The sequence below is a fragment of the Hirundo rustica genome, chromosome 18 (assembly GCF_015227805.2).
Source record: "Hirundo rustica isolate bHirRus1 chromosome 18, bHirRus1.pri.v3, whole genome shotgun sequence".
NCBI classification, from domain to species: domain Eukaryota; kingdom Metazoa; phylum Chordata; class Aves; order Passeriformes; family Hirundinidae; genus Hirundo; species Hirundo rustica.
The window spans coordinates 11,088,256-11,102,749 of NC_053467.1; the positions used below are offsets into that span (position 1 = coordinate 11,088,256).

General features: G+C 63.1%; 1 protein-coding gene across 1 annotated transcript; it reads left to right on the plus strand.

Moving 5' to 3' along the window:
• The first annotated feature begins 561 nt into the window (after window positions 1-561).
• On the plus strand, window positions 562-12,384 carry CEP131 (centrosomal protein 131). The gene is made up of 27 exons (XM_040081466.1): window positions 562-579; window positions 1,865-2,057; window positions 2,652-2,737; window positions 3,483-3,597; window positions 3,705-3,823; window positions 3,927-4,040; window positions 4,140-4,298; window positions 4,465-4,582; window positions 5,334-5,450; window positions 6,081-6,249; window positions 6,378-6,478; window positions 6,589-6,771; window positions 7,067-7,261; window positions 7,375-7,512; window positions 7,714-7,839; window positions 7,919-8,035; window positions 8,895-8,924; window positions 9,333-9,435; window positions 9,628-9,829; window positions 10,125-10,232; window positions 10,336-10,453; window positions 10,540-10,614; window positions 10,698-10,840; window positions 11,095-11,272; window positions 11,347-11,489; window positions 12,048-12,108; window positions 12,195-12,384. The coding sequence occupies exons 2-27, from the start codon at window positions 1,887-1,889 to the stop codon at window positions 12,261-12,263; spliced, it is 3,258 nt and encodes a 1,085-aa protein (XP_039937400.1). The 5' UTR covers window positions 562-579; window positions 1,865-1,886; the 3' UTR covers window positions 12,264-12,384.
• Window positions 12,385-14,494: the final 2,110 nt, after the last annotated feature.

The following is a 14,494-nucleotide window of genomic DNA, read 5'->3' on the forward strand; positions in this document are numbered from 1 at the left end:
CCAGCCCCACATTTTCCTGTAGCCCCATGGCCACCCAACAGCCCCAGAGCTTTCCCCCTGCCCCGCTGTTCTCCCCCATGCTGCAGCCCTCCTTGTAGCCCCACGGTTCCCCCCTCTTCCTCACAGCTCCCCACTGCCCCAGAACCCCCCAGTAGCTCCACTATTTCCCATCGCCCCAGTACTCCTGTGAGCCCCCCTGCCCCATAGCTCCCCCTCCCCAACCCGCCTCCCCCAATGGCCCTATGACTCCCCCATCTCATAGCTCCCCAGCAGCCCTAGTCCCCCTCTCAGGTCCCCAAAATCCCCACTTTCCCCCCAAAAACCCCGCGGCGCCCCCCGCCCATGCGGGCTAAGCCCCGCCCATTCCCCGCCCTAGCCACGCCCGTCTCCTCCCATTGGTTCGCTCCCGCTAAGCCCCGCCCCCAGCTCGGACCACACCTCCCTCCTCTAGGCCCTCCTTATTCCCACCCCCTTCCCTCCCCTCAGCCAATCACGTCTTTTCCCCCGCCCTTTCCTCCCTTCCCATTGGTCGCTCGCCGCCAGCCACGCCCAATGGCTGTGGCCGGAGCGCGGCCTTAGGTGAGGGGCTGGGGGCGTTTAATGGCGGCTGTGGGGGGCCCGGGGGAGCGGAGGGAGTTCCGGGGGGAGCGGGCACAGGGTCAGGGCCTCGCAGTCGGCATCGCCCCCGGAGCGCGGGGGTCTCACCCGCGTGGGGGTGCGTGGGGCCCGATACCGTGGTCACGAGGGGTCGGGGTTTGGGGGGGCTTTGGAGGGTCTGGGGTCTGGGCTGGGGGTCTGCGGGGATCGGGAGTTGGGGGATCCTGGAGGGATCTGGGTCATGAGGGGCTCGGCGCCTGGGGATATGGGCTGGGGACTTGGGGCTGGGTTTTCTGGGGGTCCTGGGGAGGGGTCTGGGGGTCATGGGGGGGCTTGGATGCCCTGTGGCTCTTGGTGGGGTCTGGAACCTGGGGGCTTTGGGATGGGGGTCCTGGGGGGTCCTGGGGGTATCTGGGAACTGGGAGCTTGCCTTGGATCTGTGTCTGGGGTCCTGGGCCTTGGGAATGGGGAAATTTGGGGGGGTCTGGGTTTGGGAGCTTAGAGGAATAGGTGTGGGACCTGCGTGATCCTGAGGGGATTTGGGAGCTTCAGGCCAGGGCTTGCCTCTGGCTCATAAGGAGGGTTGGGGCTATGGGGGATTTAAAGCTCAGGAGTCTGAGCTTCAGGGCTTTGAGGGGCTGGGGGCTCAGGGTGCTGTGCTGGTGCTCCTGAGCCCCTTTTCCTGCCAGGAGCCCAGCGGTTTCCATGGGAGCTGTTTGTTTCCCCAGGCTGTTTGTTTCCCTGGGGCTGCCAGGGGAGAGGCTTTAGGGACGGTGTGGCTAATAAATATAAAGAAATAAAGTGATCTGGTCTTTTCTTGGATCAGCTGGGATCCAACTGGGGCTGGGAGAGTACAGAGGGGAACAGGTGGGAATGTGCTGCCCCGAGCTGGGAGGGCACAGACACTTCTGAGTGGTTGGTTCTTCATCATCCCAACCCGGTTTGGGGTGAGCTGAACCTCCAGCCTGCACAACTGGGGCTGTTCTGGGCCCGTGTGATCCTCTGGCAGCCATGGGGAGTGCCTGGGATGGGGAGCAGGGCTTTTCCCTCCCTTTAGTCCTCTGCTGGAATCCAGGCCCATAAATGTGACAGCAGCTCACAGACTGCCGTAGGTTTGGGTGAAAGCCGTGGGGAGTTCACCTGGAGCCTCTCCAGGGCTGTGCTTGGGGTTATTTGCCACGTGGCGATTTGAAGGAAGGTGTTCTGTCCTGTTGGGAAGCAGTTCCCAGCCTGGACGCTCCATGCCTTCCCTTCTCTCTGCTTCCAGGGCTCCTTCCTCCTGCTCCAGCATGAAGAGCACCCGGAGCTGCTGCTCCGTCCAGAGCCCCGACGTGGCGGGCCTGGTCCTGACGGGGCTCCCGGCGCCGGTGTCGCGGCGCCCCGGCAGCGCCTCTCCTGCCAAGCTCGTGGCGCGCTCCGTGTCCGTGGCTGCCGACGGCAAAGCCAAGAGGAACGGCCCGGTGAGCCCCTGTCCTTCCCCTCCTGTGCCTGGGGTGCGGGATGGCTCCAGGCTCCACGTCCCTCTCGCCGTGCCTCCCCCAGCACCAGCCTGGCTTTGCTGTGGCACCGCCCTCGGCTCTCTGCTCGGTGCAGAAGGAGGGAGCATCGGGGTTCCATCTTTTCCCTTCCTTGTCCTTCACCTCCCTGCGCCAGTTTCCATCTGGAAACTCCCGATTTCCTGCTGTCCCCTGCTGGGATGTCAGGCCCAGCCTGTTCCTCGTGGAGCACCCCCTGTTCCTGCCGCACCGGGGGTTCCACAGAGGGAACGAGCCCCAGGTGCTCGCTGGGCTCCGTCAGGATCCAGCAGCAGACAGCGTGAGCTCCGTGCTGAGTAATCCCTTGGCAGCGTTCCCTTGTTCCCGGGAGCTTGTGCTGAGGAACGTGTTCCTGCTGGCTCAGCAGCGCCCGAGCGAGGCGTCGTTGCCCGCTGCCTCAAGGAGAGCTTGGCAGCCCTGGGGTAGCGGGAACTCCGTGTCCCACAGGGTGGGAGGGCGGCAGAGCCTGCCTGTGCTCCTCCTGAGGGTGGCTGCTGGATTTATCCCCGCTCTCCGCAGGAGGATGCGGGATCCCGGGCCATGAACAACCTGCGCAGGTCCAACAGCACCACCCAGGTGAACCAGCGGCTGAACGGCTCACACAGGTACAGCTCCGGCCACGGATGTGTGTCCCTCTGTCCTGTGGTGGCACTGGGGGACACCCCACCCATGTCTCCAGGTCCTCTCGGGGAGCAGGAGCCTTTCCAAGATATCCTGAGCTCAGTTAAAACCAACGTCTGGCACTCTGGTTATTTTTTTGAAGAGGAAGTCCCTTGTTTAGGGTTTTGTAGGATGACAGGACGGCCTGACCCTAAAGTCCCATGCAGGATCACCTTCCACGAGACCAGGTTGCTCCCAGCCCCATCCAGTCTGGGCTGGGGCACTTCTCTGCCAGAGTAGTGCCCAGCTTCTGTGGGCAGCCTGTGCCAAGGCCTCACCACCATCACAAGGAAGAATTTCTATTTGGGGAAATGGAATATATTTCTGTGGCTGTGACAAAAAAACCATTCCATTTGATTCCAAGAGCCCTCATGGACCCTCCAGGCCATAACTGGGCTGTGTGAGGAGACAAAAGTTCTCTGTTCCCGGTGCCCTCTGAGCAGGGATTTTCCACTCTCCTGTTGGTCTGTGCCCATCCCTATCACCACACACCACCCTGGAGCCCAAAGCTCTGTGTGAAAACAAGTCACTTGTGGGTCTTGTGGCCATGTAACGATTCTCCGGCTCCTTTCTCCCCTGTGTCACACTGGAGTACCCAAGTGCCCCGCATAGCCACAGTGTGTCCTGTGGCTGTGAGTTATCCCAGAACCCCTGTTCTCTCCCCTCTGCCTTCCCTGGGTCTGGATAAAGCTCGGAACAGGCAGGAGACTTCCTGGCCTTCTTTGAGGCCGATCCAGGAGGAAGGAAGAAACTGGCAACTCTGAGCAAAACCTCCCCGGAAAGGAAAACCACGTGGAATATCCTGGTGAGGACGGCGGGCTGTGGGAGTGGGTGGGCCAGCTCGGCTCTGTGCTCCTGGTGGGGTTTGAGGAGGTGGGTTTGGTGTCCTTATCCCTGCTGGCTCCATGGCAGGACGACCAGCCCCGGGCGTTCCCGGGCTCCTCTGGCTCCCACGGCCTGGAGCCACCCTCGGGCATGAGGAGGAAGGAAGCCACGGTGCTCCTGGCTGCCAACTTCACCGCCAACAACAGGTAGGACAGAGGGTCCTGAGGCAGGGAGCGGGCAAACTGCGTGGAGAAAACCCCCGGGGAGGGGAAGGGGCTGTTTCTGAAAGCCCTGTTCTCTGCACACAAGGAGCAACAAGGGCGCCATGGGCAACTGCGTCACCACCATGGTGCACAACAACTACTCCACTGCTGAGAAGGGCCCAGCCCCCAAGAGCTCCAACCAGGCTCCCAGTTCCCTCAAGTGAGTGTCGGGGTGTCCTGGCTGTCCCCCTGGCTGGCCCTGGGCTCGTGTGTGGTGCAGGGCAGGGCTGAGTGGCTTCGTCTTCATCTTCCGTCCCAGCAATGTCGTCAAAGCGACCTCGAACGAGGACGGGGAAGGCAGCAGCAGCTTCGTGAAGTCTCAGAAGAATTTCTCCAGCAACAACATCATGACCCACAACAACAACAGCAGCAGCAGCGTTCCCCGGAGGAGGGAGGTGACCGAGGAAGAGGCTGAGAGGTGAGAGAAGGGGAAGCAGGACAGTGCCAGGAGCTGTGAGGAGCTCCAGGCGAGCTTGTTCTTGTCCTGTGGGATTTCACTCTGGGGAAGGGCCGCTCTCAGTGCACCTGCAGGCCCTGCTCTGCTGCCCCGGGGCTGTGCTGACCGTCCCTCCCTGTCCCCACAGGTTCATCCAGCAGGTGAACCTGGCTGCTGTCACCATCCAGCGCTGGTACCGGCGGCACTCGCAGCGGCACAGGACGGCGGCTGCGGCTCTGGGGCGCCTGATGGCTGCCAAGAGGGAGGTTGGTCGTGTCCCCTGCTCTGTGCCCAGACCACCCCACACCCATGTCCCACTGGCCACGCAGTTGGGGTCCCTTTGGTGCCCAGACCTGGGCTGTGACAGTCGAGGGGGCTCTGGCTTTGCATACAACCATGCAGCCTCTCCATGGTCCGGAGAGCTGGAGAGGGTCCTGTTCCCTCAGAGCTGTGCTGGCTGTGCCAGGGATTGGGCTGGGTTCCAGCAGGAGCTGAGGCCCAAAGGCTCAGCACCACACAGCTCCAGTTCCCCCAGCCCCCTGACTGGGAGCACTCAGACTCCGGCAGCAGCAGCACAGATCTCCCTGAATTGCCATTGTCTGGGCCACACTGGTGGCCAGAGAAGGGAAGCCCCATCTCGGCTCGTCCTAATGAATCCCTAACGAGGTGGCTTGTTAGAGTGACGAGGTTTCACAGCTATTTGTGTTTCTTTGTGTTCAATTATTTATCCCGGTAATGAAAAGCTCCGTCGCTCTTGCGTGTGAGTCTATTTTTAGGCCTTGTCTCCGCAGTGGTTGCAGACCCAGATGATGATATAATAGTAGTAATAATAATAATAACAATAATAATAATAATAATTGCATTGAGGAGCTGAAGAAAATGAGCTGCTCCAAAGTGGAGCTGTGCCGAGGGCTCCTCACCTGCACAGAGGGGAGGGTGGAAAGCCTGGATGTGGGGTGACCCAGTGGTGGGTGCTGGAGCACTCTCAGTAACATTTCTGACCCTCCTCTCTGGAAGGAAAGGCAGCAGCGGATGGAGGAGGGGAATATCCTGGATTTGCAGGAGAGGAAGGACGAGGAACGCCGGAAGATCCGAGAGGAGAAGGCGCGCCTGGCCCGGCACGCTGCCATCCAGGTATGGCCAGGGCCAGGCCCGTGTGACACCACGGTTGGCGTCATCCAGCCAGGCAGGGAGAGACCTCTCTGCATCTCCAGAGCCTTGGCACGGGGCAGGATCAGAGCCAGCCTTGGAAATGGAGCGCTCCCTCCGGAGATGGAGGTGCCACGGAGCGGTTTCCCGCTGTGCTCCTGCCAAGCCTTGGCAGCTCCTCCTGAGCTCGTGAAGACAGTGCTGGTTTCTGTGTTCTCAGGAAAATGGTGACCACGTTGAGACAGAGACTCCACGCTCCGTGGAATGGCTGAGGGTGTGCCTGCCCTGGGAATGGGGCCCTCCTCAGGAGCAGGCTCCCTCTGGAGCGGGCCGAGTACCGCTCCGTGTCCCTTGGCAGGAAGCAGCACGTCATTGTCACCCTGCGCTTGCAGCTGGTGGTGCAGATGGCTGCAGGAGTTGGCAGCAGAGCTGGGGATGCTTTAAACCCCAAATTTTCTTTGCCCTAATTGGAATCGTGTTCCATCGGGGAGGAGGAGTTGGGAGAGACACATCAGCGAGCAGCTGGAGGATGCAAAAACGCTGCCACAGCCTTGCAAACACAGGCTTGTGCCTTCCCAAAACTTCAGGACATCGATGGCTGCTCTGTCCCCGCAGGAGCTGCAGCAGAAAAGGGCCCAAAAGGCCTCGGAGACGAAGCGCTCGGCAGAAGAGCTGGTGCTGGTGAAGGAGAGCAGGAGGGGGCCCAAGAAGAAGCCTGGTGCCAAACCCGCCTCAGCCAGGAATGTCAGCCCGGCCGGCAGCCTCACCAAAGCCAACAACGCCGGTGAGTCCCTCTGGCGCGTCCCCGGAGCTCTGGCAGTGAGGGAAGGAGGTCCAGGAGCTGTTTGCTCCGAGGAGCTGCTCCCAGGGGCTCCCTGGGGCGAGTGCCTGAGAACAGTCTGGTTCCTGCAGAGCCCAATTCCCCCTCGGCAGCCAGGGAGCTGGAAGGAAGCGGCCTGGGAGCTCTTGGCTCCGTGCCCTCGCCAGACCCAGGGGCAGAGGACAAACTGCAGGTGGGTCTGGCTGTGCCTCCTGGGGGCCCTGGCAGCTGCCAGGGCGACATCAGAGCCTTTGCTGGCTTCTGGAGACCCCCAAAAAAACTCTCTCTCATCTTCTCCCTTAGGATGTGAGCTCCAGGGGGACGGGTAACGAGGACCTGGAGACAGCAGTGACTGCTGGCAGCAGGGCTCTGTCCAAGGTCACGCTCAATGAGCTGCTGGACACGCTGCGGCTGCTGGAGGAGGAGCCGGAGCTGCTGCCCCCGCCCAAGCTCCTCAAGAAGGACAGATGTGCCTGGATGGACAGGGTGAGCTGCGGGACGAGCTGCTGTGTCCATCCTTGGACAGTGACAGCTGCCAGGGAAGGTGGTGGAGGAGCTTGGAGCGGGTGATGGAGAAGTTTGGATGTGGTAGAGGAATTGTTTGGGTGCATTGAGGGCTTGGACATTTGCAAGGGGCAGCAATCCTGGTGTTGGGACAGGGTTTAGCCCAGAGGGTCAGGCTGGTTACTGGGGTGCACTGGGAGGACTGGGCTGCAGTGATGGAGAAAAGCCAGCACCTCTTCTCCCAAGCCTCCACTCATTCACCACGGTGAACTCCCAGCAGGAGCCCAGCTCCAACTCCCTGACTGCTGATAACCTGGAGAAGTTTGGGAAGCTGAACCACCCGCCAGGGGTCCCCGAGGACGGGGCTCTGCTCTCAGAGGCCAAGCTCCAAAGCATCATCAGTTTCCTGGATGAGATGGAGAAGTCTGAGCAGGAGAGGCCCAGGTCAGCTGCCTCAGCCACGCAGCGGGAGGTGAGTGCATCTGAGGGGTGGGAATCCATTCCTGGGGGGAATCACCCGCGTCTCCCTGTCCGCATTCCGGGTGGTTCCACCACCTTTTCATCGCGGATTTTCTGCTGTGGCAGGGCTTCCTCTTGGAGGAGGAGCTGGCTCACGTGGAGCAGGTGTCGGCTGTTGCCACGGAGGTGACAAGCTCCATGATGAGGCTGAAGCTGGAAGTGGAGGAGAAGAAGAGAGCCATCAGCCTGCTGCAGACTGCTCTGGTGCGTCAGCCTCACGTGTGCTTCTTGGGGCTATGAGCACGTGGTCAGGACTGTCCCTTGATCTTACAGAATCGTGGAATTGTTTGGGCTGGAGGGGACCTTAAAGGTCATCTTGCTGGGAGCTGGGCTGAACTCCCTTCTCCTCTGTCCCTCATTTTCCTGATGGTGATTTCCGTGTCGTGGCTGTTTGACTCCCCACAGGCTCAGCAGCGGGAACTGACTGACCGACACGTCAAACAGACCGAGAAGGAGCTCAGCCACCAGCTCAGGCTGCAGAGGGAGCAGTATGAGGCAGCTATCCAGAGGCACCTGGCCTTCATTGACCAGGTAATCCCTCATCCCAGCGCCTGCAGGCCGAGGCTGAGGTGGCTGCACCTGCCTGACGCCACCTCCTCACCATGCCCAGCTCCTCGATGACAAGAAGGTGCTGAGTGAGAAGTGTGAGGCCGTGGTGGCAGAGCTGAAACAAGTGGACCACAAGTATGGACAGAAGATCAGCCAGATGCAGGAGCAGCACGAGCTGGTGAGGGGACAGGGAAGATGGGGGACACGTGCATGCTGATTTTGGGAGCAGTACAGTCTCTGTCACCTTGGTGGGACCTGAGCACTCCAAGGAGCTTTTCCCTGTGCACAGAAGGTTCCTCTCACCACAGAGCTTTGTCTTGGCTCCCCAAAAGGCTCCTGTCCTCTGTTGCCCAGGGCCAGGAGCGTGGCACTGACCAAGGGACAGTGTGAGTTCCCAGACTCTGCTTGGAGAGACCCTTCCCACACACCTGGCACAGGGTGCCCAGAGCAGCTGTGGCTGCCCCTGGATCCCTGGCAGTGCCTAAGGCCAGGCTGGACAGGGCTTGGAGCGCCCTGGGACAGTGGAAGGTGTCCCTGCCACAGGGTTTGGAGCTGGATGGGCTTTAAGGTCCCTTCCAACCCAAACCATCCTGTGATGCCATGACCCCGCTGAAGGCAGAGCTCTCCCGGGCTGGGGGTGACCAGGGTGTGGTGCTGACACAAACCCAGTGCCATGGAGGAATTTTGCTTCTCCTGCAGATGGAGACAGCTCAGCTTGGCCTGGCAGGAAGGCAGCACCGCTGGGCTCATCCCAGCTCTGCCATCCCCGTCCCTGTTTCTCCTTGACCTTGGAGCTGAGCTCATTCCTGGCCAGACCATGGGGGTCCCTTGGTCTCCAGAGCAGGCTCCAACCACTCAGGCTCCTGGCCAGTCCCTGGCTTGTGCCTGTCCTTGTTCCTTGTGCTGTCTCCCCTCGCCCCCATGGGCTCCTGCCCAGCTCTGCCCTGCCTGTGGCTCCCACAGACACGGCTGGTGTGGATTTGCCTCTCCCCCACCGTTCCCCTTCTCTCTCCATCCCCTCCTCTCTTTCTCCCCAGGTCTGGCGCACTTTGGGCCCCTTTTGTGAGGTAAATGTGGTCTTTGCTCTCTTTTGTGCCTTGCCCTCTCCTCTCATGCCCTGACCTGCTCTGGCCCTGCTCCAGCCCCTGCCAGAGGGTTTTCCATGGCAGGGAGAGGGAAGGCTGGAGAGGAAAGCACCATCCCTCAGGGTGCCCTGCATGCAGGGACCCTCAGCAGCCCCCAGTTCCCCTTCCCCCTCCGTCAGTGCTCTCGTGTCTTGGCAGCGAGCGCTTTGCCAAGGGGATAGAGGAGAAGGCACTGGGAGAGTGTGTGCCCACTGCTCTGGGCTGGAAGAACACACCTGGCCAGGGCTGTGCGTGTATTCCACAGCTTCCTTCCCAACAGCCCGGCTCCCAGACTCCCAGGGCTTTTCTCTCCCAGCTTCCCTGACAGTTTTCCCTTTCGCTTCCAAACAGGAGATTAAGAAACTGAAGGAACTCATGAGCGCAACTGAGAAAGTCCGACGGGAGAAGTGGATTGAGGAGAAAACCAAGAAGATCAAAGAAATCACGGTGAAAGGTAGGGGCAGGTTCCCTCAGCAGCAGCTGGAGCCGGGACAGCAGCAGAGACTGGGAAGGTGTGGGAAGTGTTTGCTCCCCGTTTCTGATGGAGCAGATGCCAGAGGGCAAGAAAGCCCCGGCGTGCTCGCGCGGCCAAGGGCCCCGGGGTGGGATCCAGGCCGAGCCGTGCCCGTCCTTCCCGCTGCGGCAGGGCTGGAGCCGGAGATCCAGAAGCTGGTGGCCAAGCACCGCGAGGACATCCGGCAGCTGAAGCTGCTGCACGAGGCCGAGCTGCTGCGCTCGGACGAGCGGGCGGCGCAGCGCTACGGGCGCCAGGCGCAGGAGCTGCGGGGGCTGCTGGAGCGCGAGAAGGAGGAGCAGAGCCAGCGGGAGCGGGAGCGGGCCCGGCAGAGGTGCGTCCCCCCCGGGCCCGGCGCTGCCTCGGGGCTCACAGCTCCGGGGTGCCGTCCAGCCTGTCTGCTGGTGGGATCCCAATATTGCAGCAACACGGGGAGCAGCCCCTTCCTCTCCTTTGGAGGACGGCTCTTGCCATTACCTCCTCCTTCACGTACTTGGCCTCCCAGGCCTGCTTCTCCGGCTCCAGGAGGGTGCTGCTGAGCTGGGAGCATCCTCTGGCGGCGTGAAGGGGAGGGTGGAGAAGAGGCCGAGCGCTCGAAGGCGCATCCCTGGAGTGTGCGTGTCCCACAGGTGTGAGCAGCAGCTGGAGCAGGAGGAGCAGGCGCTGGAGCTGCAGCGGCGCCGGCTCTACGCCGAGGTGGCCGAGGAGAAGGAGCGGCTGAGCCAGCAAGCGGCCAGGTGAGCAGGCTGGGGCTGGGGACAGCCCCGGGGCCGCGCTCCCTGCGCCAGGCTCCCCTGGGAGGCGGTGCTGGTGTGGATGCTGGGAGCTGTGTCTGCGCAGGCAGCGAGCAGAGGCAGAGGAGCTGCGGCGGCAGCTGGAGGCCAACAGCTCGGCCCTCACGCGGGCGCTGCGGGACGAGTACGCCAAGGAGAAGGAGGAGCAGGAGAGGCGGCACCAGGTCTGGTTTCCCCTCACCTCTAGCCTCGGACCCCACAGGGGCAGCACAGGGGGGTCCCAGGGATGAGCTGTTTTCTCTTCTCACAGGCAGAGCTGAAGGTGCTGAAGGACCAGCTGGAGCTGGAGAAGCAGGCCTGGGAGGCCAACTATGTGAAGAAGGAGGTAATGGAAAGAGCTGCCCTCCAAAGGTGCCGTCCGTGGGCTCTGAGAGGAGTGTGAGGCCACGTTTGCTGTCTCCATTCCAGGAAGCCTGGCTGCTCTCTCGGGAGCGGGAGCTGCGGGAGGAGATGAGGAAGGAGAGGGACAAGGAGATCGAGCTGGTGATCCAGCGCCTGGAGGCCGACACGTCCCTGGCCAAGGAGGAGTGCGAGAGGGCAGCAGAGAACAGGTGAGGGGGAAAGGGAGGTCCCAGGTCCTCCAGGGGCTGGTCCCTTTTCCCTCTCCCCTGGGCATCTCCAGTGAGCTCTGGAGCAGTGTTAGTGCAGGAAGGAGCAGCTCACAGGGACGAAGTGTACCTCTCACCTGAGGAAACAGCCCTGGATCTCTTGTGGGGCAGCTCTGCCCTTGCTGCTGTGCCCCGATCCCTCCTGCAGCAGGAACGGGGCTGGGATGTGCCAGGCTGCCCGTCCTTCCTGCCCACAGGATCAAGAGGATCCGAGACAAGTACGAGGTGGAGCTGCAGGAGCTGGAGCGCTCGGAGCGCAAGCTGCAGGAGCGCTGCAATGAGCTCAAGGGGCGGCTGGCCGAGCTGGAAGGGGACAGCATCCGCCTGCAGGGCCTGCTGAAGCACAAGGAGCAGGAGCTGGAGGAGAGCCGCAAGGTGAGCGAGGAGCAGAGCCTGGCCCGTGCCTGGGTGTGCAGGGGGCACGGAGCCTGACTGAGGTGGGCCGGCAGGAATTGGCGGACAGGCTGGTGGGGACGGAGGAGGAGAACGCGCGGCTGAAGGCAGAGATGGCGGAGCTGAGGGCGCGGCAGCACCTGGAGCTGGACAGGCTGGTGCGGGACAAGGACCGGGAGCTGGAGGAGGTTCACAGGAGGTGAGGGAGCCCAGGCAGGGGCAGGAGCTCAGTGCTGCATCCTCGGGAACGGCTTCCAGCCCTGTCCGGGCGAAGCTGTCGGAGGAGCCTTGCCCGACCCTGGATCCTCTGTCCCGTGTCACTGCTGGCCTGCCCTGTGCCATCCTGGCCCCGGGGCTGCTCCCGTGCCTGCACGGAGGACGTGAGTGCCAGGAGAGGCCAGCGGAGCACGGCTCTGCAGGAGCCCTGGCCAGGGTCACTGTCACCTCCTGGGGGCTCACACACGATACCTGTGCCTGCAGCCACGGGATCTTCTCCAGAGGGACAGGGTGCAGCCACAGAGGCTGAGGGCAGCTGCGACACCCCCAAAATAATAATTAAACCTTTGGAAGCTGATGTGCCTCTTTTCCTGTAGTCAGCCCACCCTACACAGCACCCACCACTGGAACAGAGGTGCTGCCAGCGTGTGATGGCACCTGGAGCCCAGCTTTGGCTGGGGGAGAGGGGCTGAGCTCCCGGGGCTGAATTCCCCCCGGGGCCGGTCCCAGCCCCGTGCTCAGCCCCTCGTGTCCGTGTCAGGGTGAAGGCGGCGGTGCTGAGGAAGGAGGAGAGCATGAGCAGCCTGCGGAAGCAGTACGAGGTGAGCGAGGGCTCCCGGCCCTGCCCTGGCTGTGCCTGTGCCGGGCGCTGCGAGCTCCCTCTCCCCTGTGCCGTGCTCCCCTGCAGGCAGCCGTGCAGAGAGCCAACCTCCTGGAATCCCTGCTGGAGCAGCAGCGGCAGCTGGCAGCGGAGTGAGCGTCCTGCGGGGCTGGGAGCGGGCGCGGGCCCTCCCTTCCCTCTTCCTGTGTTCTCCAGGGCCTGGTCCCAATGATGTGGCTGTGCTGGGACACTCGGTGGCCTTTAGATGTTTGCGAGTTTTGTTCTGATAATAAAGCTCTGCTGGTTTCTATGTCTGTTTCAGTGCCAGGGCACGAGTGGCTCTTCCACAATGAGGTCTGTGCCCGCTCCCGACTTCCCAACCCCATTCCTGCATCCCACGACCCTCCCTTTGCTCTGAGGGTGCCCCAGTCTACGCCTGGCTTTCTGTTCTAAACTGAAATCGCCAGGAGGACGGAGGGAGGCAGAGCCAGGGCAGGATGTGATCCCGCAGCCTCTGCTACCTGCAGATTCCTCAACAGCCCGTGTCAGGGCCGGGAAATGCCTGGGCTGGGCCGCTGGCATCTGTTTCCTGTGGGCCGGCAGTGTGCAGCCGCTCCGCTCCCTCCCCCGGGCCGGGGCTCGGGGCGCGGCCAGCAGATGTTTTCTCAGCTGAGTCCCTGGTGTTTCCCATCCGTCCTGCTGCTCCCCGCGCTCGGCTGGAGCCTCCCCTGCCCCGTGGCAGCACTGCCAGAGCCCCCACGGTCGCATGGAGCCGCAGGGGGACCCTCTGTCACCCCAGGAAGCTGCACAGTGGCTGGCGTTTGTCCCAGCGTGGGCTCCTGGCGGTGTGATCCCGAGGCAGCCCATGGATGACCCATATCCCTGGCCGTGCTTTTCCGCTCGCTTTGGGTGTTTTGGGGCACGAGTCCTTCCTCCAGCTCCGGGGCAGGGACACACATGGCTGTGTGGAGCCGTGCCCGTGCCGCTCTCTGTCCGCCTCTCCCCGCTGTGCCAGGATGGAGAGCTCATCCCAGCGTGCCGGGGAAGGCCGGGCACGGCGCTTGTTCCGCCGTTGTTGTTTTTCCAAGGAGTTTCCTGAGCGCTGCTTCCGACCCCCGCCCTGCACAGCCTCCGCTTGGTCCCGCCGGGGCTCCGAGTGCCCAGGATCTCCCCGGGGCTCCGTGTGCCCAGGATCCCACCGAGGCTCCGTGTGCCCAGGATCCCACCGAGGCTCCGTATGCCCAGGATCTCCCCGGGGCTCCGTGTGCCCCAGGATCTCCCCGGGGCTCCGTGTGCCCAGGATCCCACCGAGGCTCCGTGTGCCCCAGGATCTCCCCGGCCTCCGTGTGCCCCAGGATCTCCCCGGCCTCCGTGTGCCCGGCACCTCCGCGGCCCCTCCCCGCCATCGCCCGGGCTGATTTCTAGGCCAGTGCCCGGTTCAGGCATGAATAAATCAGCGCCGTTGCATAACGGGGATGCGGATTTTCACCGGCTGCCTGCCCGCGCCCCCCGCCCGCACCCCGGGGGTCCCAGGGGACCGCCGGCCGCGTGGCACCAGAGTGTCCCTGTCGCTGTCGCTGTCGCTGTCCCTGTCGCTGCCGAGCCGCGGCACGGCGGGCGCTCAGCCAGCCTGGCCGTGACTGCGCGGCCGCCGCGGGCTCCGCCACAGATCCCCAATTCCGGAGCCCCTCTCCCCCCCGGCTGCCCCGGGATCAGGCGGATGAGCGGAGCCCGCTGCGGCAGGGATGGAGGTCAGCAGCGCAGGGAGCTTTTGGCAGCCGCCGCGGGGGAATCGCGGCTCAATCTGGTGTCTGCCCGGGAGGGGATTAGCTGCAGCCCCAGACAAATCAGCCGAGAAGCCGGAGCAAGTGGCAGGATCCGAGCAGGGTAATCTCCCCTCGGGAAGGATCTGTAATCTCCCCTGCTAATTGGGGCCGTGGCAGCGGCGCTGCCCCGACGGCGAGGGGGTCCGGGAGCACCCTGTGCCTCTGCCGGGGCTGGACCAGCGCCGCCACAGCCCCGAGCTCAGGGCCGCTCCTGAGGGGCTCCCGGAGACTTTGGGCCTCAATTCTTCTGTGGCGTTTTCCCTTCTACAGCCACGTTGGGAATCTGGTGGGAAACAGGACAAGGGCAGGTTTGGGTGACCATGACAGAGCTCATCCCTCCTCCTGGTGTGTCAAATGGGGTTACTGGGGGCGTCACCCGGGCACGGAGGGTGCCGGGGCGTGGGGCTGATGTGCTTGGTGTCCCAGCTGAGCTGGGGATGCCGGGTCGTCCCAAGGAGGGTGGAGTGGCACAGCAGGGCTGGGCAGGCACACACTCCATTCTCATCCCCCTAAGCCGCCCCTATCGCAGTGTCATCCCCAGTCCATCTCTGGCCTTGTCTT

Bases quoted from the DNA above. Each gene is read 5' to 3' on its own strand.
- CEP131 (XM_040081466.1), top strand. From the start codon at position 1,887: ATGAAGAGCACCCGGAGCTGCTGCTCCGTCCAGAGCCCCGACGTGGCG. The intron at 10,615-10,697 runs GTAATGGAAAGA...TCTCCATTCCAG, and splicing joins CCAACTATGTGAAGAAGGAG to GAAGCCTGGCTGCTCTCTCG. The intron at 11,273-11,346 runs GTGAGCGAGGAG...GTGGGCCGGCAG, and splicing joins AGCTGGAGGAGAGCCGCAAG to GAATTGGCGGACAGGCTGGT.